Source organism: Quercus lobata, chromosome 6 (genome assembly GCF_001633185.2).
Source record: "Quercus lobata isolate SW786 chromosome 6, ValleyOak3.0 Primary Assembly, whole genome shotgun sequence".
In the NCBI taxonomy this organism is placed as follows: domain Eukaryota; kingdom Viridiplantae; phylum Streptophyta; class Magnoliopsida; order Fagales; family Fagaceae; genus Quercus; species Quercus lobata.
The window spans coordinates 32,110,481-32,136,677 of NC_044909.1; the positions used below are offsets into that span (position 1 = coordinate 32,110,481).

Consider the following 26,197-nt stretch of genomic DNA (forward strand, 5'->3'; position numbering starts at 1 on the left):
TTAATTGAATAAAATTAAAAATTAGATGACTAAACTGAAATTTTTTTTGTTTAATTTAGTCAATGAAAAAAAAATTTAGTTTAGTCATTAAAAAAAAAAATTTAGTAATACAATTTTTTTTTTTAACTGCACACTCCCCAGTTGCAAAACCTAGTACAGTTTTTTTTTTGAAAAAGAAAACCGAGTACAGTTTACTATTTTACTAATACTACAATTCTACGGTGTATAGTGTATACAGCGTTAGCTGTTTAACTCTTCGTACTTCTCATCTCAAGTCTCAACAACAACCACAACAACCACCACCACCAACCCAAAGTGCCATTCCTCTTCCTATAAAAGACCATTTCAAAACTACTTTCACACACAACCAAATAGTGCGAACCCCCAAAACCAACACACAAATAAACTCTCCCATTGCAACAACAACTGCGCCTTCCTTTGCCTGCAACTGCAAATATCTCACCATCCGGTGCGTTTTGATTCCTACACTTTTCTGGTTTTTCAGGTATGTAACCAACAGCATTGCGTTTTCATATTTTTTTTTTCTTTTTCTTTCTGTTTGGTTGCCGAGAAAGTGAAGGAAAATTATCCTTACTTTACGTTTTGGTACCGCTAATTCGGTCTGGTATTTTCACAGATCGCTAGAAATTAGAACGAGAATATTAAGATTTAATTCTCTCTCTCTCTCTCTTTGTTTGGCAGTGAAGTACAGCTCGAATAAAATAACTGAAACTAAAATAAAATCGAAGATTGTTTTTTTAAGTTCTTAAGAGAAAATCAATGGAGGCTAAAATTGCAAATGGTTTGCTGGTTTCTCCGCGGATCGATTCGGAGAAAATCGCAAGGAGAATCGGAACCGGCGGTTCCGTACAGTTTTCTCGGCGATTCAGAGAGCAAGATAGGCTTCAAGTGCTAGTCTCTGCTCAGCTTCAACCTAAAACAAGGAATTCGAATCGGCACAAAACGGTGTCGTTGGAGGTTTCCTGTTCTTACAAGAACTTTCCAGGTATTTAACAGATGATTCTATCTTTCACTTAAAAATATACACACACACACACACACATTTAATGTAATGTATGGTTTTTTTTTTTTTTTTTAAATTGGTTGTTGCTTTAATTAATTAACTTATGGTCATAGAATAGCTATTATTCCGGATCAAACTGTTGATCAATTTGTTTTACTGCGATTGAATTGAGAATTTAGGCAAAAATCAGATCAGCATGTTGAAGAGTGAGGTTTATTGTGTAATCTCGCTGAGCTCATTTTTAAAACAGGTATGAGTGTAGCTTAAAATGCTTAATGTGTGGCACTTTGTGAACAAGTGTAGAAGGCAGCCGTGATGCATTAGGATAAGGAGATCGAGTTGTAGTTTTTGTGAAACTTTTACATTATAGATTTTGAACAAATATTTTATCTTTTAGAGTTATTGCTTTCATAATTCACTATTGGATGGATTACCGTTTTGATTTTTCATTACCGGCTAGACCTGTTTGTGGTTTGGGTTTCTGAAGGTCATTGAGAACACTGGCCTAGGAAATGTTTCCTTTTATTTCACATTCTTTGATCTTAACCATATTAGATGACCCACTAAATCTGGATGTCATAGCTTGAAAGTTATAGAACAATTGCCATCCTTAATGACTTGGAGCACATATTTTTCATGATAGTTTAATGCAATGACAGGATATTTTTGAGACCAGTATCTTAGTTAGATGATTTTGAGGACATGAGTGTGCTGCTTTTGTACCTTAAAAGTATGGAATAGCATTTTGATTCTATCTCTTCTTCGCATGCACTCGTGTAGTGACCTAAGTTCTCTCATTTCTGAGTATTGAAATTTATTTTTAATTTTACTTTTGTAGCTTCGCTTTTGGAATCTGGAGGTTTTCAAGCTCCTCTTGATGAAGCTAGGATTTTGAAGGTATGACATAATATCCCTTTCGTTGTTAAATTTGGGTCCATGAAGCATGGTGACATTATATGTTTTTCTTTTCTTTATTGAAATTGGCATCTCTTTACATTAAATGTTTACATAAATTAAGTTTAAAACGTTTGAGGTTGGGTTGTTGCTCTTCTAAGGACAGCTTTTGGGTATTTTGCTCACTAGAAGTTAATAAAATTGCAGAATAAGTCACAAGAGATCGGGCCATATTTAAGTGGACGCTGTATATATCTTGTTGGTCAGTTTCTTTGTTTAAATTTAAGCCCTTTTTATATAGTGAAAGATTTAATTATTCTGGTACTTGAACTATACTGAAATTGTGAATGCAGGCATGATGGGCTCTGGAAAAACAACAGTGGGCAAAGTTTTGTCACAAGTACTTGGTTATTCCTTTTTTGATAGGTTTGTACTCTGTCTACTTCCTCGTAGGCCTTTTAGGCAAAACATACACCCTCTGTTTGAATCTTGGAAAGGTTGAGGGGAAGGAGGGAGAATTTATATCAGGAAGGATGCTATTCTGTAATTTCTCCCCACAATATCTCACTCTTTCCATAGTTAAATGGTGCGGAATCCAATATCAAGTGATTTGATGGACTCTCAGAGTCTGTCCTTATAAAAAAATATGGATCTTGGTGCACACAATCTGGTCTAATTTTTTGCACATGGATTCTTATTTGAAACTGTGAACATCTGAAATTTCATCACTCCTTGCATTTCGTTGCATTTCTAGCTGTCCCATGCATTTTCCTACTTCACAGGCACAATGTATTTCCTGCTGAACATTTCTGCATATTAATATTGTTTGTGGAGTCTTTAATTTTATTTGTGGATGCTCCAGTGACACATTGGTGGAGCAGGATGCTGAGGGAACTTCTGTAGCTGAAATATTCAAGCTCTATGGAGAGGGCTTCTTCAGAGATAAGGAGGTTGGTTAGGAAGTACTGATTTTAATACATTTGCTGCAGTTTCTTTAAGTTTTGACTTCAGAGACTCGTGCACCATGCATGTTTCTATTTCCCCTTTCCCAGAGAATGTGGGTTTCTTTGTAATTGGAATTATATTGTTACCGTTTCTTTGTTTTCCCTCAGTTCCCCCATATTTTTGGATGATTTCACATTTAAGGGAACTTATAAATGTGGAAGTAAAACCTCTATATTTTATTCCTTGTATATTCTAGATTACTACGCATTCTTTTCATAGCATTTCTATCCATTCTTCTTAACATTATTTTAAAGTGAAGCTAATTTAACATCTGTTTGGGGTTTTTGTCAATTTTTATTATTATTTTACTCTAGGACTTTCTTTTCCTTTAGCTGACAATGTGCTTCAGAAACTAATGTTCTTTTCACATGGGAAAGGTTAACACTTCATACTGCAAAACATAAGGAAGCTGTATTCTCTGTGTTTGTCGTTTAGATATTTTTGAAAGATACATGTCAACACATGGTAATTGTAGAAGAGAACCATAAAAGAAATTCCACACACACACACACACATAGAAACTAGGTTTAGTAATATGAAATAGCATAAGTGCTTGGACATTAATTGTATCATGAAATGACAACACAGAGACAGAGAAACTAGGTTTGGTAATATGAAATAGCATAAGTGCTTGGACATTAATTGTATCATGAAATGTGACGTGAGGAATTTGAAAGCAAATAAAAGTTGGTGGTTTTTAAATGTCAAAATTGGTGTTAATATGAGCGGGCATGTCAATTGTATCATGAAATGTGACGTGAGGAATTTGAAAGCAAATAAAAGTTGGTGGTTTTTAAATGTCAAAATTGGTGTTCATATGAGCGGGCATGTTTGACAAAGGATGAAGGACATGTTTGTTAGTCCACAATAGGTGCTGCTAATTATAAAGTCCCTTTTTCCTTCTTTATTACTTTTATTATTAAAATCAAGGTTTATGATTTTACTTTTTCCTTTTAGACTGAGGTACTGCGAAAGCTATCTTTAATGCATCGACTAGTTGTTTCTACTGGTGGAGGTGCAGTTGTTCGGCCCATTAACTGGTAATAGTTAACATGCAAATGAGAACCTTTTTTTTTTTTTTTTTTTTTTTGGTATGGTCAAATGCCTGTGTCACTTGGGTAAATGAGAATGTCTTTTATTTGAATCATCAGGAAATACATGCAGAAAGGGATAAGTGTTTGGTTAGATGTTCCTTTGGAAGATTTGGCTCGTAGAATTGCAGCTGTTGGAACTGGTTCTCGCCCCCTTTTGCATCATGATTCAGGTGATGCATACACAAAGGTAGGCCTTTTGTCTTCCATGCTAAAAATTATCAGCAAGATAAGTCTTTAAATTCTCGTTTGTGGGTTATATTGGGAGCGATCCAAGTTGAATTTGTAATCGCTGATACCTTTTGAAATTTTACTTTCCTGCAGACTCTCACGCGGCTGTCTACTCTTATGGAGGAGAGGAGTGACGCATATGCCAATGCTAATGCACGGGTTTCCTTGGAAGGTATGTGGCCTTGTCTTCTTGTCTGGGTTGTTTTTATGTGTTGCCAAGAAAAAGAAGCAAAAGGAAGAAGAGAAATTATTGTTTACTTTTGGAGGATTATTTCTTGTTTCTAGTCATTGCACTTTATTGGGGCTCTAACTCAAATGGCACATCTTCTCTTGTAATAGTAAGGTAGAGGGTGTCATAGTTTCAACATCCACTGGCTGTACATGTAATACTGACTCCAAAAAAAAAAAAAAAAAGCATAGTTCAGACGCTCCTTTATTTTATGTTGGGGTTAGCCAGAATGCTTATTTAAAAAGTGCTCAAGGCAGGTGTTCTCATTTGCAGATATTGCAGCTAAACTAGGACATAGAGATGTGTCAAATCTCACGCCCACTGCCATAGCAATTGAGGTATCTTTCTCTCTCTCTCTCTCTCTTCATTGTAGTTAGCCACCGCCTTTTTTTAAGCCTGAGGAAAATAGCCAGAGAAATATTTGAGTATTTTTGAAACTTGGTTATGCATATTATGTTCCTATTGCTTATAGCTAGTTTGGCTTCATATTTTTCCAGGCGCTTGAACAAATTGAGGGCTTTCTAAAGGAAGAAAATGGCGATTTTGGATTGTAGTTCAACAAGCTTCTATACACGTATTAGCCTATTAGGTACTTTATGATTTTCATTATGTTCGGGCATGCATGCCATGTTTCTAATTTTAGTAATGGAACATGGCGTGTGTTGTGTGTTGCTATCTATCTGGCATTCAAAGATACCTGAAATGAATTATTGTAATTTGTAAGGTTTTCATTGTAATGTTTGAGATGCCATAGGTGTACATAGTGGCTGATCTCATATAAGGAATTCAATGTTAACCTTTTATATGGACGGTTTCTTAAATGATCAATGATGCTTTGTGTTTTAAAATGCTAATTTGGTTTTGAAAAAAGTTATTTTCTTTTAACCATGAATTTAACTTCAGCTGTAGTAAAATTTGTTTATTTAAAGTGTGCGATTAAGGGTCTGTTTGGATACCGCTTATTTTGCTGAAACTGAAAATTTATTGTTAAAAGTATTGTAGATAAAGGTAAAAGTTAATTGAAATAGTACAGCGGGGTTCATGAACAATACTAAAAAGTGCAGTGGGGCTCATAAATAGTAGTAAAAATAAACTGAATAGTAAAATAATTTTAATTTTTCATTGGTATCCAAACACACACTAACATTAGCTTATTTAGTTTTTTTGCTAAAAGTGCTCTAATACATATTTGTACTTTGAAAAAGAGAATACATAAAAGTTAAAAGGAAAAAGCTAATGTCAAACAAACACTTAGAGGGTGTTTGGATTATTGAAAACTTAGTTATATAACTTATTTTTCATCATCCAAAACTAAAAAAATGTGGACCCCACTAGAATTCATGTTGCTCGGTTCATTTTTCATAATTCTATTTTCATCACTCAAAACTTAATTTTTAAGTTTTGAGTGATGAAAATTGAGAACAAATTTTGGTTGTTTACAGATTATGAAAATTGAGATAAGTGACATTTTCATAATTATCAACAATCGATGGGACCCACTTTTTTGTATTGTCCACATCAAGTTAGAGTTGCCTTTACTCTCCCCTCCCCAACGGCTCTTTCTTAGAGCATTAGCATTAGGGGATGAAAAAAATCCCCCATAACCAAAAATGAGCAACATTCGGGTGTGGGTAGCTCTACTTTTTATAGGAGAAATTACAATAAACCTTTGGTTAGGCCCGTACACTTTGCTCACTTGGGGTTTGCTCTGTTAGAATTCCGTTATCCATCTCTATTAAAATTGAGGGTAAATATGTATTTTTGCTTTTCTTTTATGTCTCTCTCTTCCCAAAACAAAATATTCACACAAAATCAAAAGAAAACAAGATAAAAAAATGTCATTATGTAAAAATGGTAAAAAGTTGCTTAAGAACTTCAAATATGTAGAAACTTCAAGAATTGTTCAACAAGAGGCAATGTAATCATACGCACACCATAACAAACTCCCTCCAACATATGAAGGTTTTTCTAACAACCCAAACGAATGAACAGCTGGAAGCCTCAATAGCACGAACAATCTCAAAACTAGGGTTGTTTCTAAAGACCCGAAACTGGGTTTGCCGTGTCCAAACTTCTCTCTCTCTCTCGTCCACCAACAGTCACTACAACCACTTTTGAAACCCATAACCAATTGCAAACCACAACATACAACCATCGCCAAAATCAAATCAACCACCTCTACCACAACAAAATCAGATCAACCCACAACCCAAAAAAAAAAAAGGACCCATGAAGCAGAGTGATGTCATCGTAGTGGCTACTCCACCTTTGAAACCCATAACCAATCGCAAACCACAGCACACAACCACTGGCAAAATCAAATTAACCACCTCTACCACAACAAAATCAGTTCAACCCACAACCCTAAAAAAAAAAAAAAAAAAAAAAAAAAAAAAAAAAAAAAAAAAAAAAACCGAGACCCACGAAGCAAAATGAAGTCATCGCGGTGGCTACTGTTTAGGTGTGTTTGTGAGACGGAGAGAGAGAGAGAGAAGACAACAAACCTAGTGAAACTTTGGCCATGGGTTCCTTGGATGAGATTGAAGAGAGTGAAAGGTGGAAACTGAGATTGGGTGGTTTAGCCGTGGATCTGAGGTTGGTGGTGGTGATGGTTGTTTGTGTGTGAGTTTCTGAAAGTGTAGGATTTTTTAATTTAAGGTTATTGTATTTATATAAGAGTAAGATTTTATAAATTTAAGGTTACTGTATGTATATAAGAGAAGAATGTTTTTTGGATTTATGTGAATATGAAATTTTATTTGGATTGATTGGCTCAAGAATGTTTATACCAAGAGATAGTGTGTTCTTCAATTAGAACTTTACAATTTTTGCAAATTTACTTTTAGATCTTATTTTTCTCATTTTTTTTATGTATTATTTTGTTTTGGGAGGAGAGAGACGTAAAAGAAAAACAAAAATACATATTTACCCTCAATTTTAACACAGGTGGGTAACGGAGTTCTAACAGAGCGGACCCCAGGTGGGTCAAGTGTTAAGTTTTGAACCACGGGTAGGTAAAGTGAAAATGGACCTAACCACAGGTGGGTTTACTGTAATTTCCCATTTTTTTTTAACTAACTATGAACAGTTGGTCCTATATTTATATAGAATCAATGGTAGCCATGTTAGTCATGGGGAGGTAGAATTTTGAAGAAGAAAAAAAAAGTCTAGTTAATGGGTGCCCTTAGGGCATTTGTAATTTAACTATTTGTGTAAATTGCAAATTACACCTCTAAAGTTTAGGGGTGATTGGATTTTACACCTTGAAGTTTTACAATTTAGATTTTATCCCCTTGAAATTTGGGATGTTTAAATTTTACATCCTGATATTTCAGAATTTGAATTTTACCCCCTAAAGTTTAAGGTTGTTTGGATTTAGAGTGTAAAATCCAAACACTCCTAAAATATAGGGGATAAAATTCAAATTCTGAAATTTCAGGATATGAATCCAATCACTTCCAAACTTTAGGGGGGTAATTTGCAATTTACCCAAATAGTTAAATAACAAATGCCCTAAGGGCACCCATTAACTAGTCTTTTTTTTTTCTTCTTCAAAATTCTACCTCCACATGACTGACATGGGCACTAAATTGGTTCTATGTTAGCCTTCGATTCTTCAAACCCTCTAAACTTTATGTAATATATGGCATACACATTCTATGCATAGCTTAGTGGAATGATTTTCTTGGACTATAGGATGACCTATATAGAAGGTAATAAATTTACTGGATAGGGAGCTTAATCTTTTTATTTTTTATTTTATAAATTATAAATAAGGGTATCTATACAGTGTCGGCTCTACAGTAGATGCAGTTGATGTGGTTGCCTAAGACCCTAAGTAAAAAAAAGTCCCCCAAATTTTAACCAATAGGATTATTTTTTTAATTAATTAAGCCTAAATATTAGCTAACAAATAAAATAAATTTTTGGCTAAAATCCAAAACTGACCCTCTAAGTTTTAACTTTTGTCATTTTGGTTCTCTAAATTTCAGTTTTGTCATTTCAATCATCTAAGTTTCAATTTTTGTCAATTAAGTATTCTGTTAAGCTTCTGTTAGCTCTTTTTGTTTACTAACCAAAACAACACCATTTTGGGTTGTTTTATTATTTTTTTTATAAATAATTTTGTAATTAAAAAAGTGAAACTATTATTAAAAAAGAAAAAAGAAAAAGCAGCTAAGGGAAATGACGTCGTTCCCCTGCTACCCCTAAAAGCAAAAAAATATCAAAATTAGACCCTAGCCCATTGGAGTACTTGGGAGCTGCTGAGTATACCTAGTTCGCCATGGTAGATGCCACGAAATCCATCTTCTCACTCTCGGTCTATCTCCTCTCTCTCTCTCTCTCTCTCTCTCAGACAGAACCTCAAACTGAATCTCTCGATCTCTCACCCTCGTTGATCCCTAATTCTCTCTCTTTCTCCCTCTTTCTTTCTCCCCCAAATTTCTAAGTTAGGGCTGAATCAGTATCGTGAATAATTTTGATATTTTCGTTTTCAGTAGGGGAACGACTTTGTTCCCCTTAGCTGCTTTTTTTTTTTTTTTTTTTTTTTCAATAACAATTTTGCTTTTTTTAATTATGAAAATAAAGAAATAAAAAATAAAAACCGAAAATGGCGTCGTTTTGGTTAGTAAACAAAAAGAGCTAACAGAATACTTAATTGACAAAAATTGAAACTTAGAGGACTGAAATGACAAAAGTTGAAACTTTGAGGGTCAGTTTTGGATTTTAGCCTTTTTTATTTTTATTTTTATTTTTTTATTATCAAATGAAAGACAAGAAAAAAGAAAAAAGAAAAAAAGAAATGCTATGTTCATAACATTTTTACAAAAAATCCTAAATAGCAAGTTGTTACAAGCCGTTATTGATGGCAAAAAAAATAAATAATTCTAGTAGTAGGTTTAAATTAGAATTAGTAACAATTAAACATCTAAGATTTGTTGTGAAAAATATTGTGAATGCAGTACTTTTCAAAAAATAAAAAGTTCACTACATTTTTTACAATAGTTGAATTGGCAAACTTTTATTAGTTATCACCTAGGTACACCACTAACATCATTTTTTTACTTACCACTATTAATCTACCACATCAATAGGTGTGAAAATTTTGACAAATTTTTTGTGGTTCATGTTAATTAGTAATAGTTTTGCATATAAAACAAGATAATAGAGTTTAAGAAATATTTAATTTTTTAAGTCATAATTATATATATATTGTGGGCCCGAGAGGTCTGCAACCCAGCCCAAACTCTACCTGGACCCAAAACCCGTGCCGAAGGGGTATCCTGCCGAGGACGAATGGTCAATGGCCGACGTGGCGAAGGGAATGGCTGAGGACTTACCCTGTCCTCGGTATTCCGGAGCTGTAATAGAAGGACCCACACTGCGGTGTAGGCAACCCCCAAACAGCCCCCCTCCAGGGGATGTGAACGAAATGGGGCCCATAGGGAAGCAGGGTGTGAAAGTTGGACTAAAGAAAACGCGTCCTTTCTTCAGTAAATGCACCTGCCAATACCCAGAGATGGTTGAAAAGAAAAGACGTTTGGACAGTGTGAATCTTGATCCATGCAACTAATAGAAAGTTAGATGGGATGGCTGACGGGACGGACACAGAGATAAGCTCCCGCCTGACCTACAAGTGGAGGGTCAGGATCAACCAGGCCGGACTATATAATAAAAAGGAAGGTGCGCCAAGAAGGGGGGCGGGGAAAAAATGGCCAAGAAACGAGAGCCTCCCAGCCCACCTCCATGAGAAGTACTCTAGGGGTGACGATCATTTAACCTTGTATGAACCCCCTGAAAAACCCACCGCCTATCGATTAAGGCCTAGCCTTTCAAACCCACGCTCTACAAATGATATTGTTAGGGCCGTTTTACGTGCGAACCCGACACTGTTACGGTCCGCCACGAATCGTGACCCTACAATTGGCGCCGTCTGTGGGAAAGGCTTGCGTGTTGGCGCAGGTGGTAGGTTGAAACACTTCCTCTGTTATTTCTAACCGTTGGTTATAGAGTTCAAGTGTAAAATCTCACTAGGGGCTACGTTTCTTGACGAGGGGCTTAGCTGAAGAGCTAACTCCCCTAAAAGCTAAAACTCCTCGTACGGAACAAACTAGGCGCTTGGTAACGTTAACCGTATAGATAAACTCAAGGGGCTTGGCTGAAGAGCTAGCTCCCCTAGAGCTAAAGGCAAGCCAAGGCCCCATACAAAGAGAAAACTAGGTTTTGGACAGAACCAAGGCATTGCATAGTCCTCGGACTCAAGCCTGTGGGAAAACCAACTACCCGGATGTGGAAAACTAGGTTTTGGACAGAACCAAGGCATTGCATAGTCCTCGGACTCAAGCCTGTGGGGAAAACCAACTACTTGGATGTGGAAAACTAGGTTTTGGACAGAACCAAGGCATTGCATAGTCCTCGGACTCAAGCCTGTGGGAAAACCAACTACCTGGATGTGGAAAACTAGGTTTTGGACAGAACCAAGGCATTGCATAGTCTTCGGACTCAAGCCTGTGGGAAAACCAACTACCTGGATGTGGAAAACTAGGTTTTGGACAGAACCAAAGGCATTGCATAGTCCTCGGACTCAAGCCTGTGGGAAAACCAACTACCTGGATGGAAAACTAGGTTTTGGACAGAACCAAGGCATTGCATAGTCCTCGGACTCAAGCCTGTGGGAAAACCAACTACCTGGATGTGGAAAACTAGGTTTTGGACAGAACCAAGGCATTGCATAGTCCTCGGACTCAAGCCTGTGGGAAAACCAACTACCTGGATGTGGAAAACTAGGTTTTGGACAGAACCAAGGCATTGCATAGTCCTCGGACTCAAGCCTGTGGGAAAACCAACTACCTGGATGTGGAAAACTAGGTTTTGGACAGAACCAAGGCATTGCATAGTCCTCGGACTCAAGCCTGTGGGAAAACCAACTACCTGGATGTGGAAAAGGTTTTGGACAGAACCAAGGCATTGCCAATGGGAAAACCAACTACCTGGATGTACTATGGACAGAACCAAGGCATTGCATAGTCCTCGGACTCAAGCCTGTGGGAAAACCAACTACCTGGATGTGGAAAACTAGGTTTTGGACAGAACCAAGGCATTGCATAGTCCTCGGACTCAAGCCTGTGGGAAAACCAACTACCTGGATGTGGAAAACTAAACACTAAACGAGATTTAGCTACTCTGCGTGATGGCGAAAATGGTGCTTATATCTTCGCAAAAACAAAGGTTAGAAATGAATCTAAGGCCTCTGTGGGCACAAGTAAATGAGAGTTTGGGGAACATAGTGTTAAATGTCTTGCATGCATAGTTATTTGTACATATTAAAATGAGTCAGCGCAGAGTTTATAAGCAAATAATGCGCATTAACAAGGGCGGATAACAAATATATACATGTTCAAATACTTGGAAACTATCGATAAATTAGGAAGTTTGCGAAAGGAAAAGAGACAAATTAATCGTTCAAATAGAAACAAATACAAAAGCCCAACCAAGGCTTCTACTTTTCTGCTTGTTTGTCGGTTGCATTTTTGGAGGTGGGATTAGGATCAGCTTCAATGCCTGGAATGACGGTTTCTTCTAAGGAAGACTGAACAGGGCCAACACTGGTACCCTGAGTGACCACAGCAAGGGGAATGGCCTGTGGCAACTGTGCAGGAGCGGCTAGTTCTTCTGTACTCGATACCTGAACGCCCACCTTGGGTTCAGTAATTTCTGTAGGTATCTCAGGATCCGCATGCTGCGATATTACCACCACATCTTGAAGTATTCCCTCTTTGGGCGCCATGCTAGTAGAACCACTGGCTTGTAAGTTTCCCGACGGGGTGACCTCTTCCTCGGGTTGAGCATCCGTGGTCACAGAGCTAGTGGAAGTGGTGTCACGGATGGCCGCCGGGTAGAAAACGCTCTCTGCCTTCCACAAATCTGATGAAGCGTCCACTCCAGCTCGCTTCAATGCTTCTTCCCAGACCTGGGAGCAATAAAACCTGCATACTCCAGGAATCTGCGCCTTAAGGGTGGCTTGGGTTTCGGCTACTCCCATGTTATAACCATCATCCTCGGCCGTATTCTTGGCAGCCTCTGCCTCATTCTTGGCAAATTCGGCCTCCTGCTTTGCCCGTACGGCTTCATCCCGGGCATAGTCTGCCACTCCTTTTTCATGCAAGGCCACGGTCAGCTGCTTATTCAAATCCTCGATTAGGTCTTTGGCTATTCGCAGCTGGTCCTCGGCTTCAATTGCGCGCTTGGTTTGGTCCTTGGCCTGTTTCTGGGCACTATCAAGGCCCGCCGAGACGTTATCCCTCTCGCGAGTAGTCATTATTAAATCATCCTTGACTTTAGCGAGTTCCTTTTCAGAAGCTTCGAGTGTTTTTGAGGCTGTTATGCGCTTCTTACGTTCGTTCTCGGCTGCCTTACTCCTGTCATGCACCTCTTCCTCCATCCTATAGGTTGCCTGGAGAGCCTGTCAAGAAAGATGAACGCGTAGTGAGCGGTAAACCGGTAACAAGGGATGATAAGGTGTTAGGTGGCTAGAAATCTTACCATGCACAAGTATCTCTTGGTGCTGAGAAAAACCTCCTGCATCCTCATTCTCTTCAGCTCGTCCATATCATTAGGGAGTAATATGGTTCTCCCTAATGCGTCCGCCACGTATTCACCCTCGCCGTCTCCGAGGTCCCTCAGGGAGGCCGTTTCCAGTAATGGACCCCCGTGAAGCATTGGGGCAGGGAGCCAGGCGCTCGGTAGGGATTGGGAATCAATTCCTTTCCCCTTGCCTTGAGGGGTTTGAATTGCGGGTCCTTTGCCCTTGCTTTGGGGCCCGAGCTTCAGTTGTTTTGTACGCGGAGCCTCATCCTTCTCCTTTGAAGGTTGGGATTTTCCCTCATCCGCGGTGTCCTTGCCCTTGGGACTCCTCTTTCTCTTAGAATCAGCACCTTCAGGTCTGGGGGACCGAGCTGGTTGGGAGGGGGTGGGAGGTTCGGGGCGGTTGGATTGTGGCTGGGACTTGGTGGAGGATGACCGGGTTTGGATTGTAAGGGGTTGAGGCGGTGGAGGAGGAGCATCGGGTTGTGGTGCCTCCTGGGTATCCTTCCTTGGTTAGGCCTCAAGGAGTTGGAGAAGGGGGGTTAAAGGTATTCTCTTGACTCCCATCTCGGCTTGCGAAGAGGTGCCTATTAACGACAATTCAGCCTCGGACAAAGCTGGGTCACCTAGGTCACCAGGAGGGTCCTCTGATTGGTAGACTAAATCAAAAACCCTGAACCCCTCCTCCGTCAGATCGGGTTCACCTTCGTCCTCGGCTGCTTGATGAGATGAAGACGGACCCACCAGGGGGATGTTCTTGGGGACAGCTGGCTCCTGAGAGATTAGAAATCCCTTTTCTACTACGGTAATTTTTGGAAGCCAGGGACGGCGGGCACTGATCACGTGCTTTGCGTCCCCAAATGACTTCTGAACTGGAGGGTACCCTAGTATTTTGTGAGCTGCACGGACTTTGCCATCACTGTCATTCACGAAAACTGCCGATTGTAAAACGGTCTCCAAATCCGCCCGATTGACTAAATGAAAATGCCGTGTATAGGCACGTGCATCTACAAAAAAAAAAAAAAACAACAAACATATATGCATGGTTAGTTATCAAAATACATTAGATTAGAATGGATTAAAAGGTTATCCCTCTTCCATTCCTGAAACCCCACCTGGTTCTCCTTCTACTACGGGGCATGGGTCGCCATCATGCCACTCCCCAGAGACAATAAGGAAATCCTTGTTCAGTCCCTTGTTGGAATCAGGAAGGCACTGGATCAACCGAACCCTATCGTCCCTTGACCTCATGTAATAGGTTTTTCCTTTCAATTTCTGGAGGTTATAGCACCAATTTACATCATGGTGGGTCAGTCTTAAACCCATCTTCTCATTTAAAGCGTTCACGCAACCCAAAATCCTAAGAACGTTGCCGGCACACTGGGTAGGGGCTAAACGGAAATGCCTGAGGTAACCCCTTGTCACTGGCCCCATAGGGATTCTCATACCTCCCTCTACAAAGGCAAGAACGGGAATTACAACCGCGCCCGTTCCCCTCTTAATGTGCCATTCCCCCATCTTACAGTGCTCCAGACTTACATTGGGGGGAATATTATAATCAACGATGAACTTATTCATCGCCTCATCAGTGTCGACCAACTTCCTCAACCTCAATTTAGTTGCCTTAGTCATCTACTAGCACAAACCTAACCCGCGACGGAAAAGAAAGGGAGCCAGAGAGAAATAAACCCAGACAAAGAAAAAATGCGAGTTAATGAAGGTAGGAAACTTACATAAGGGGAGAGTTACGCTTCGAATGGGCTATATGTGCTTGAGATAAACTTGAAATTGGGCGGAAGTTCAGATGAACCCTGGATACACGCGCTAAAGCTCTTAAGTATATAACTGGAGAGACGAATCCATCTCCAGAATATCTTTTATACTTTCTAGGGTAAACTGCACGCCCATTTTCCCGCCTGAAAAGGCCAGGAAATCATCACCGTTTGATTTTCATCACACCGTTGAACGTGGGAAGCACCAAGCCGCCCGCATTTAATGAGGCCACGTTTCGCCTTCCGAACGGCTCTGGGGACGTGCCTAGGGCAGGTGAAAAACCTCGGGAATCGATATATGACGAGGATTGTTAGGCATTAGCTGATCCCTGGTGTCATCAAAACCCACCTATCCGTCCGAGGGAACGGATAGCAGGATTTTGAGGGGCTATTGTGGGCCCGAGAGGTCTGCAACCCAGCCCAAACTCTACCTGGGCCCAGAACCCGTGCCGAAGGGGTATCCTGCCGAGGACGAATGGTCAATGGCCGACGTGGCGAAGGGAATGGCTGAGGACTTACCCTGTCCTCGGTATTCCGGAGCTGTAATAGAAGGACCCACACTGCGGTGTAGGCAACCCCCAAACAGCCCCCCTCCAGGGGATGTGAACGAAATGGGGCCCATAGGGAAGCAGGGTGTGAAAGTTGGACTAAAGAAAACGCGTCCTTTCTTCAGTAAATGCACCTGCCAATACCCAGAGATGGTTGAAAAGAAAAGACGTTTGGACAGTGTGAACCTTGATCCATGCAACTAATAGAAAGTTAGATGGGATGGCTGACGGGACGGACACAGAGATAAGCTCCCGCCTGACCTACAAGTGGAGGGTCAGGATCAACCAGGCCGGACTATATAATAAAAAGGAAGGTGCGCCAAAAAAGGGGGGCGGGGAAAAAATGGCCAAGAAACGAGAGCCTCCCAGCCCACCTCCATGAGAAGTACTCTAGGGGTGACGATCATTTAACCTTGTATGAACCCCCTGAAAAACCCACCGCCTATCGATCAAGGCCTAGCCTTTCAAACCCACGCTCTACAAATGATATTGTTAGGGCCGTTTTACGTGCGAACCCGACACTGTTACGGTCCGCCACGAATCGTGACCCTACATATAAATATATATATATATATATATATAAGGCCTCAATGTTAGTTTTCGCCTTAAGCTCCCAAATGCATCAAGCCGCCCCTGTATCTATATTTCTTTTAGCACCTAAATATTCCCTTAGGTATGTGTATTTTTTGTCTCATACACATAGTTATTACATAGAGAGTGGTCCCAAGATGGGATTGGAGGTTTTGACCTGAGACCTTATGAAACCTTAAGAACTACTTAGTCAATCCTTTGATGTTGAAGCTTAATTGAGTTTTGAAAGCTAAAAAACCAATGGGAAATTGCCCTTCAATTGACTAAAAACTTCAACTTTTTTTTAGTAAACCTTTATTTTATTGCAAAAAGGTCTTATACATAAGTTCAAATCTAAACATGTTTCATTGTTCCAAAATCAGTAGTGTTACAATTTGAATGTTTATGAAAGCCTCGCATATAAAAATGAAAAATCAAATGACAGCAAATTGCAAGGCAAGTGGTCGTGTAGTTGCACTTTTTAGCGAACAAAGAGAGAGATGGTAATAAGACCATTGCGTGCCATATTATACAAGGATTACATCCTTCAAATTACCCACACATTTCATAGAAAATAAGTAATTGTATCCCATCTCAAAACACCATAGTTTTTAAGTTTGAGCAGGATTGTCGGTGATAGCTGCTAAATTTCTCGTTTGCTTAACAGATATTTTACAAAGCTTCGGACAGGGTAATAATCGATGCGAGAGTTAATGGGGTTGTACGAGTGCAATAATTATCTCGTGCATAGAATATATGCATTCTTGCTCTCATTGTGTGTAGACCTCACAATCGTGTATAACCCCACACTTGTATCTGATGAATAGGCATGAGAAGATGCTTTCTGGTACCAACAGTTGTTTGGAAGACACCTTCAGAGCTGGACAATTTGCAAAAACGTGGCCCCAGGTGAGTGAAGTGCTAATTGAACCACGTTGCTTTGGAGATCTGAGATCAGAGTGCAGAGTGCAGAGTCAGGCTTGCCTGTTGCCCAGGACCTACCTCATGTGCACAAAGCAGCCATTTGCTGCAAGATACCAACTTTTATGAATAAATCAATTACTAAGGACATCAAACAGGTGCCCCAGCAATTACAGATCAACTTCGACATGGTTTAAAATTCTAAGTTTTCAAAGAATTGTGAGAGCTTGCTATGCATGAGATAAACCTTTACATGTCAACCAGTGCCATGATTGCAAGACCACCTTGAATCTAATCTAAGAGCAAACAAAGAATGATTTCAGTTGACCCAATCAGATTCTGCCACATGAAAGAATTGGGATGTAATGATGTTGAAGTTTTGGAAGACCAACTCAAATATACATGAAATGATGTTACCATAAATTTTGAAAATCACGTGACTTGTTTAATAATTTAATGAGTTGCATGATTATAATAGTAGAAGGAAAACTTTGTATTTCTAGCCTTCTAGAAAAGGGACCCTTCAGCTTAAGGTGGAAATGAACCACATGCACCACAATAGCTAATCGTATCTAATGTAATCCGCAATGTAAACTACTAAAACTAAAAGTCACCTTAGAGAAGAATGACATGCACTAGGATGAAGCCCATGATGGACCAAGGCACGCTTGTCGCTGCAATCAAGCGATGCGCTAGGGTTCGAGACCTTGAGACCATCCAAGCCTACATGATCCGAACAAATTTTACACAAGATAGCTTCCTGCTTAGCAAGTTGATTGAGTCTTATGCCATCACTTTACCTATTAGACAGATTGCACACGCCTATAAACTATTTTCATGGACCCACCAGCCCAACCTCTTCATGTGGAACACCATCATCAGAGGCTACTCCATAAATGACTCGTCATCGCTCAGGGCCATCGCTCTTTACAAAGACATGCACCTCAGTGGCATTTCATCAAACAGTTTCACTTTCGGGTTTGTTCTCAAGGCGTGTTGTAATTTACGAAGACTTGAAGAGGGCAAAATGGTCCATTCACAGGTTTTGAAAATGGGTATAGACTACGAAACCCATGTGGTTAACGGTCTGATCAAATTGTATACCACGTGCGGGCGCGTTGACGAAGCACGCGACCTGTTCGACGAAATGTCTGAACGAGACTTGGTTTCGTGGAGCACCATGGTTTCTGGGTACGTGCAAAATGGGTGTTCTAATGAGGCCTTAGTTTTGTTTAAACAGATGCAAGCTCAGAATGTGAAAGCTGATGAATTTACTTTAGCTAGTGTTGTTGGGGCTTGTGGAGATATGGGTGCTTTCGATTTGGGCAAATGGGTGCATTCTTATATTGATAAAGAAGGTATTGATATTGATATTGATATTGTTTTGGGAACTTCACTGGTGGACATGTACTCAAAATGTGGGAGTTTGGATAATGCAATTAGGGTCTTTGAAGGCATGTCTAAGAGGGATGTCATGGCATGGTCTACCATGATTGGAGGGTGTGCCATACACGGGTTTGGTGAGAAAGCTTTAAAAGTGTTTCATGCCATGCAAAGTGCCAATGTAAGACCCAATTCTGTTACTTTCACTTGTGTGTTGTGTGCATGTAGCCACTCTGGCTTGGTCAAGGAAGGTTGTCAATATTTCAATAGCATGTCTTTGGATTATGGAATCACTCCCCAAATTGAGCATTATGGATGCATGGTTGATCTATTTTGTCGTGCAGGACTTGTGCTTCGAGCACATAAGTTTATTCAAAAGATGCCCATTAAGCCTAATGCAGTTCTCTGGCGAACATTGCTCGGTGCATGCAAGACTCATGGATATAAAGAACTCAGTGAGAGTATAACTAGAGAGGTGCTTGAGCTAGAGCCTCATAGTGCTGAGAATTATGTGCTTGTGTCCAATGTTTATGCTTCTCTAGGTAGATGGTCAAGTGTGAGCAAGGTTAGGAGCCAAATGAAACACAAGAAAGCTAAGAAACAACATGGTTGGAGCTCTATAGAGATGGGTTTCGTTGTGCACCAGTTTGTGATGGGAGACGAATTACATCCTGAAATCAGACAGATATATCAAATGCTGGATCAAATGGCTAAAAAGTTGAAGCAAGAGGGACATGTAGCTACAACAATTGATGTCTTGCATGATATAGACGAAGAAGAAAAAGAGCATGCATTAGGTTTTCATAGTGAGAGGCTGGCTATTGCTTATGGATTACTTCGCTTATCAAAGGACTCGCCAGTTAGGATAGTGAAAAATCTTAGAGTGTGTATTGACTGTCATTCAGTCATAAAGTTGATTTCTAGTGTCTACAAGCGAGACATAATTGTTAGAGATCGAATTCGTTTCCACCACTTTAGAGAGGGGAAGTGTTCCTGCAATGATTACTGGTAATTAGATCGAATGCTTGTTCAACTTCTAATATTTCTACACTGAGACTTGAAATACCAACACAAATATTATTGCTGTTGTAAACCTCTTGTTGAGCTGTATATCAAAACAAGCAATTTCAAATTTTCACTGTCCTGAGACTTAACATAATGTGGCTTTCTTCTCTTTTTCTTTCTTACATTTCCTTCTCACCTTTTTCTCTCAGTCCTTGAAAAATTCCTTACCACATACGGTTCTAAGTTGGGTATTTCTACAGTTAGGGATGCTATTTTTCATATTTGATTTGAATGAAAAATGCTCGTTACTGAAATAATATTCATATTAAAGACTACTCTTAAGATATTTGGGAACTCTGCTCATTCAAATTAAATAAGAAGACATTTAAACAAAACAAAAGGACACAAAAAATGATCCAGCAAATCAACCTGAACATCCACTTTTAACATTGCAAATGAATTATGTTCAAGTTCCAGTGACATAGAAGGGGGTTGTACCCAATTCTCAGAGCTTTTGCTTTTGCGGGGTCTAGAAGAACTGATTCGTAGGCAGCACTACTTTCCAATTTATGGAGAGGCTGATTTCCGTACTTGAACCCACGACACGTCACTTTTGGTGGAAGGCGCATTTGCCATCGTACTTGAACCCATGACACGTCGCTTTTGGTGGAAGGCGCATTTGCCATCGCACCGAGGGATAATCCTCATAGTGGAAACTGGAAACATAGTGCAACTTGCAAGATGCTTGATTATTTGAGAGAAAATGGATAGTTGGTACTGCAGATTTGATCATAGAAAAAAGGAAATATTTCTAATGAATCTGTAACATATACAGTAACTTGACTGCTTTAAAACCGAATAATTAAAAAAAAAAGGTTAAAATGCAGAATGCACTATATAGTTAGGTGTGTCTAAGAACCATGTTAGCCAATAGTTCAGTTCTTCCCCCTTTGTTTTGAATTGGTGCTATTGGATCATGTTGTAACCACCAATTTGCAGAAGTGAAAGGTAAGTCAGACATGATTTGAAATGTCTAGTCATTAATGGATAAGCTCAGTCCAACACAAGTAAGATAGAATCCATCCAAAGCATCTAGAAGTTCATTCAAGTAGGAATAATACCAGTTAGAATGCAGCACAAACTGGCACTCAACGTCAGGAATCTTTTGCTGCAGATCCTGTAAATTCATCTACAGTTGACAAAATGCTGATCACAAAATTTCTGCTCCAAACCCATTTCATCACAAGAAGATTTCCTTATAAAGAGCAGTTTAGACAATAAGTAAGCACCTGGTGACATAAGACCGTAGATCATCAATGTAAATATAAATGATTCTACAAATTGAATAAGCTACCCCGAGAATGACCTATTTACTAATTCTGAAAAGTTGATTTAAATATTTAATCTAGTACAATTAAAATTAGTTACTTAAGAGTGCTGGCTTAGTTGGTAGAGTCTCTTGGCTTCGTAGAAGAGACCTTAGATCTAATCTCACCTTCACAACAACACCACCACCCCCCTCCCCCTCCTCCAATATCATGCAGACAATTCATAGTTTTAAGTATTCCTAACACTGAGTAACAAGAAGACAACTCTCAGATTAAAAGGTACAACTGCAACCCAGTCATTCTGACAACATCACTTGCCCAGCTTGGTTCAAGGATTCCGTTTTGTTGGGCTTGTCACAGATAAGTTGGTATAAGATTTCTGATTAGAGATCAATTTAAGTGAAAACATGAAAAGATATGAAAACAAGATTCAGAAAGTTAATCTCAAGGTTGTAACATTTCATTATAAACACTGAAACTTGGTACAGGTATGGTATACGTCCATACAGATGACAACTTACATAAATTGAACCTAAAACACCAAAGCATAAACTTGCCATTATAGTTGAAAAGGCTAATTATATGCAGAACAAACAAGCACATGAGGACTCTTTGAGTAACTCTTGCTATTTCAAATCATAAAATAAACAAAGAACAAACTTGACATGAACCACATGAAGAACACTCATACAAAGAGTACTCTTTGAGAAACTCTTGTTATTTCCAACCATGAAATGATTTTGAGCAATTCACCTGACACTAATTGAAAGGAGCTTTTTCTAAGATTTCCCTCTGATTGCTGAAACCAATAGAGCATGCTAGAATCATGAGCTCCTTACCTAGTCCCATGCAGAGGGATTCAGTTCCCACATCCAGCTTGAGCTGAGAAAAGGAAAAACAATATAATTTGCATTACATTCCACTTTAATAAACTAATGCCTTTGGCTAATTAAAGAAAGCAACCATAAAATACATTCAATAGCAATAAATTTAGAAATCCAGGACTCAGTTTCTTAATGCAATACAACCTAATAAGGTGGGCAGCCGTTAATGGCACAGTTACATGAGGTGTACTTCGTATTTTTTTGGGGTCAGTGTCTACCCTCACTATACAGAGTTGTTACCTTGACCCATCAAAATACTTCATTAAAGCTATTGGAATACAAGACCAAAGTCCCTCACACACACACATCACCTTCCTCACTGCCATCAATTTGGCACTCACAGCCCCCAACCTACCATGGAACCAGGTATCATCTTCGCTTTAAAATTTTTCTACTTTGAACTTGATAAATATTCATGCTCTTGCAAATGACAAGCAATTGATAGAATTCTAAGACTATACACAATCGCAGTCATTGCAAAAGTGTTGGTAGAAATCAAGCGCAATTGAGTGCACAGCTCAAATGCATTATATTATACACAATCCAAAATCTCTAAAATCCATAACTGACAGTATCCATTTAATGATTCCACAATCCAAAGTAAACACCATAAATAGACCATCAACATTCTACAAGAAGGTTTGCATACACAATTACAAACTTTCACCAAGTATAACAACCAAACTAATAAACATGTGTGAAGCAATACTACCTCAAAATTCCTCAAACTATACACACCCTACCAACATAAACATTAATCAATCACAATCTTATACTATAGTTACTACACATAATATTACATATTATATTATTGAGGTGACACCAATCAAAATCAAATTCATTTGGGTCCTCAGTGGATACCTTAAAACATCACACCTCAACGGCCACGCAATGCACGATGGAGGATCCACGGGGCACGGTTCTGACCTTCTCAACCCACCCAATTTGCCCCCACAACTCTCCACTCTCCCTCATCTCCACACCAATCTCTGCACACCAAATTTCCATCTCTCTCTTCCCCTTCTCCTCCCAGAGTACAACCAACTTCCCTCCCAAATTCGCCATCGTGGCACCGCAAAGAAACCTCGGAAGCCCGCCCTCCAACCCCTTTACCTCCCTCCACGCGCCCTCCCGCGCGTGAAACGCACGTATCTTCCCCAAATAATCGTAACAATACAAAACCCCACCCACCACGCACGCTCTCCCCCTCCACCCGAAATCCAATTCCCCCTCCACGCGCCCCCACGCGCTCTCTCTCGCGTCGTACACAATTCCCCCTCTATCCGCCATCGCGTAAACCTTCCCATCCATCACCGCACTCGCGTGCATCCACTTGTCCCGGATCAGAACCGGGCTCTCGACCCGTTCCCATTTCTGGACCTTCGGGTCAAACCGCTCGGCCCAATGGGCCGACTTGGCCCACGAATCAGTAACACACCCACCCATGACGTAGATGTTTTCATCCACAACACCCGCAGCGGAAAACTCGCGGGCGACCCGCATGTTGGGGCCGGGTCGCCAGGTGTTGAAACGACAATCTAGAATCCAGACATGGGATGTGGGAACATCGTTGGTGGAGCCACCAATTACATAGATAGAGGGGCCCAGTGAGGCGATTGAGGAGCCAACGGTGGAAGTAGAGGGGATAGGTGGGATTGGGAAGAGGGAGTGAGAGGAATTGGAATTGGAGCCGAGGCAGAACCAGAGGAGAGAAGACGAGAGAGAGGAGCGGAGAGAAAGGTAGAGGAGGGGTTGAGAGGAGTGGAGGAGAGATCGAGTGGTGAAGAAGAGAGGAGAGGAGAGGAGGGAGTGGATGGGTTTTGAGACTAAGGACAGTGTTGGGTGGTGGCACCGGTGTATTCGAGCTAGGATGTTCAAGCCCAAGTCGTCTGGGAGAGATGGAATTAACGGTTGTTGTGGTTGTGGTTGTGGTTGTGGTTGGGACTCGGTGGCGGTGGACATGGGTTGTCGGAGAGTCTGTGTGGATGGGAAAAAGGTTGTTGGGGTGGACGTATCTGTGATTCTTCTGTATCTGTTTTGGTATGGGGACTTTTTGGGCTATTAAGAAAAGAAAAGAAAAGAAAATTGTTTGTTGTGCTAATCTGGGCCCGATATTTAGTCCGAAAATTGAGGCCCAATATTGTCTTCAGCTTGCCATCTTGCTTCTGACTTTCGGGAAACGTTTTTGTGGAATGGGCTTTTGAATGGAATAGGGTACTGGACTCAATCAGTTGGTAAGAGCTATAAGGTTCAAATTCCCTCTTCTCTTTATAAGTCGTAACTATGAAATTATAAAAATACTATAAAACGGAATGAATGGTTGATAAGGACCTATATACGCATTATTTAATATTTTAAATAATACATTATTACATTCAGAATTACATATATTGGGGGCTAAAATTGTGTCAAATATGAAATACCCTCTGGATTTCTCTCTATAAGTATTTAATATGGTTATAAAAGTCGTAGATAGATTTTGAATAGATTGATCCTACCTACGTAGCCATTACGGTAATTACCATATAGGTGTGTATTATGAATGAGTAATTTTGGTGCCAGCACAATTCTGATGTGGCACATAGATCTACTATCATTCTTCCATTAATACAACTCACCACTTAAACACATTGTAGCCAAAATTGTACCTTTTGATGTAACACCAGAATTATCATTCTTCCATTAATACAACTCGCCACATAAACACATTGTGATTAAAATTGTACCTTTTGTTGTAACACCAGAATTTTTCTTATGAGTGGGACATGACATGCACTCTACAATAAATGTTCTGAGGACTTGTACAAGTGCATGTTACGCCTTTCTCTCTCTCTCTCTCTCTTTATTTATATATATATATATTTTTTTTTTTTTTTTGAGATGCGAGCCATCTAAATTGACTTTGAAAAATTGACTTTCTCAAAACAAAATTCCTCCAAATTAAACTTCTGCGCCATACATTATTAGTAGGAGTGGAGGCACTGACAAATGATAACGAAAGCAGTACACACACTGACATGCTTACTTTATTTTCAGCCCGGTAGTATTTCAATGTTTTTGAAAGAATTAGACCCCGTTTGTTTCCACTTTTTGAACCCAAAAAAGACATTTGGAAAAAAACTCAATCAAAAAATGCGTTTGGTAAGCTCAAAACACAACTTTTATAAAAAAAATTGCGTTTTGAGCATTGAGAAAAAATTGAGGGCAAACGCGGAGGGATTATGGACCCTCAGGGGTCCATAAATGAAAATGCACTATGCGCGTTTTGTATATTATCGTTACAAACCCGAAAAATACTGAAATACCCATCAGTTCTCTCACGCCCTCATCTCTCGTCTGTGTCTTTTTTTTTTGTCTTCCTTTTCTTCTTCCTCTTCGTCTTCCTCTGCTTCTTCACCGGTCTACCCCCACAATCAACAAAACCCATTTCAACATTTGATATTCCGAACACAGAATCAACAAAACCAAACCAAAAATAACTCAAAATCAACACAAAAACAACTTAAAATCAACTCAAATCCAGAAAACTCATCCCAAACCCAACTCAAAATCAACCCAAAATCCATATGAAAAAAAAACCCAAAATCCCAAAATCCTTATGTTTCAATCATCTTCATCTTCATCTTCATCATCATCATCATCTTCTTCTCTGGAGTGTGAAAAAAAAGGAATAAAGGATGAGTTCTGGCGTTGGTTCCGATCATCCAATCTTCCTGATCCAAGCACTTAAGGTTACGTTCTGGAGTTGGATGAGTTGGGAGAGTTTGGTTCCTTTGTTTGTTTTGAAGTGCTAAGAGGAAAGAAAAAAAAAAAAAAAAAAAAAAGAAGCAGAGCTGTGTTCTGGACCGAAGTGCTAAGAGGCAAAAAAAGAAAAGAAAAGAAAGAGAGCTGAGAATGTTTTGGACTGAAGATGGTAGAGGAAAGAAGGAAAAAGGAAAAGAAAAGAGTGTGGTTACGTGGGTGGATGAGAAAAAAAGGGGAGAAAACAAAAAAGGAAGTAGAGCCACGTGTGTGGAGAGAAAAAAAGAAATTATATCATAATATTTTCACAATATTTTTACAATAAATTTTAAGGTAGGCTATTATTAGCTAATATTGATGAGAAAAAAATAATTTTAATAGTATGTTAAAATTAAAATTACTATCAATTTTTATCACAATATTTTTACAATACTTTCATAATAAATCTTAAGTGGTAGATTATTATTAGTTAATATTGGTAAGAAAAAAATAATTTTTTTAGAAAGAGAAAAATTGATTTAAGTATGATGAAGTAATTGATTTAAGTATGAAACAAATTCACATAAAAAAAAAAAGTATGAAATAAATTCTCTTATATATACATTGTCCTTTTTGGTAATTTATCCCTCAAACTGCCACTTTTATAAGTGCTAACCAAATACTCAGCTTTTTCATTATGCACTTTTTAACAGTTTTTAACAAACACTCAGCTTTTTGAAACTCCACTTTTTCATTATGCACTTTTACAAAAAGCTGAACCAAACTCACCCTTAATCCTTTTGCATTTTTGTTAATTTTTGGTTATATATATATAAACTTAAACACATATTTCTAATTTTTAAATAACATTATATGTATTTTTACATATTTTTTTATTTATATATATTTTTAAAAAAATTAAAAATTATTATTTAAACACACATATATTACCCTTTCTTTTTATATGGGAGAGAAAAAGCATGTGATCATTGTTTGCAAAAACAAA

General features: G+C 39.2%; 3 protein-coding genes across 7 annotated transcripts; 2 read left to right on the forward strand and 1 right to left on the reverse strand.

The window, feature by feature from the left end:
- Positions 1-250: 250 nt before the first annotated feature.
- Positions 251-5,328, forward strand: LOC115994933 (shikimate kinase, chloroplastic-like). Its single transcript, XM_031119276.1, has 11 exons — positions 251-505; positions 703-1,006; positions 1,863-1,921; positions 2,126-2,180; positions 2,272-2,344; positions 2,781-2,868; positions 3,881-3,963; positions 4,075-4,204; positions 4,339-4,417; positions 4,748-4,812; positions 4,972-5,328. Exons 2-11 carry the CDS (start codon positions 781-783, stop codon positions 5,026-5,028), a joined length of 915 nt encoding a protein of 304 aa, XP_030975136.1. The 5' UTR covers positions 251-505; positions 703-780; the 3' UTR covers positions 5,029-5,328.
- An 11,930-nt stretch (positions 5,329-17,258) lies between these two features.
- On the forward strand, positions 17,259-20,134 carry LOC115994490 (pentatricopeptide repeat-containing protein At4g21065-like). The gene has a single exon (XM_031118659.1). The coding sequence runs from the start codon at positions 17,497-17,499 to the stop codon at positions 19,264-19,266; it is 1,770 nt and encodes a 589-aa protein (XP_030974519.1). The 5' UTR covers positions 17,259-17,496; the 3' UTR covers positions 19,267-20,134.
- Positions 19,672-23,656, reverse strand: LOC115994491 (F-box/kelch-repeat protein SKIP6-like). 5 transcript variants are annotated; one of them, XR_004093227.1, is made up of 4 exons: positions 22,333-23,656; positions 21,427-21,469; positions 20,381-20,514; positions 19,672-20,036 (listed from the first exon to the last, which is right to left on the reverse strand). XR_004093227.1 is itself a non-coding variant. In XM_031118660.1 (2 exons), the coding sequence occupies exon 1, from the start codon at positions 23,431-23,433 to the stop codon at positions 22,342-22,344; it is 1,092 nt and encodes a 363-aa protein (XP_030974520.1). In that variant the 5' UTR covers positions 23,434-23,655; the 3' UTR covers positions 21,017-21,469; positions 22,333-22,341. The 5 variants fall into 5 exon arrangements, 1 of the variants encoding a protein (XP_030974520.1); XR_004093226.1 differs by having other exon boundaries at positions 20,381-20,548; XR_004093225.1 differs by having other exon boundaries at positions 21,341-21,469; positions 22,333-23,655.
- Positions 23,657-26,197: the final 2,541 nt, after the last annotated feature.

Bases quoted from the DNA above. Each gene is read 5' to 3' on its own strand.
- LOC115994933 (XM_031119276.1), top strand. From the start codon at position 781: ATGGAGGCTAAAATTGCAAATGGTTTGCTGGTTTCTCCGCGGATCGAT. The intron at 1,007-1,862 runs GTATTTAACAGA...TTACTTTTGTAG, and splicing joins TTCTTACAAGAACTTTCCAG to CTTCGCTTTTGGAATCTGGA. The intron at 4,418-4,747 runs GTATGTGGCCTT...TCTCATTTGCAG, and splicing joins TGCACGGGTTTCCTTGGAAG to ATATTGCAGCTAAACTAGGA.
- LOC115994490 (XM_031118659.1), top strand. From the start codon at position 17,497: ATGACATGCACTAGGATGAAGCCCATGATGGACCAAGGCACGCTTGTC.
- LOC115994491 (XM_031118660.1), bottom strand. From the start codon at position 23,433: ATGTCCACCGCCACCGAGTCCCAACCACAACCACAACCACAACCACAA.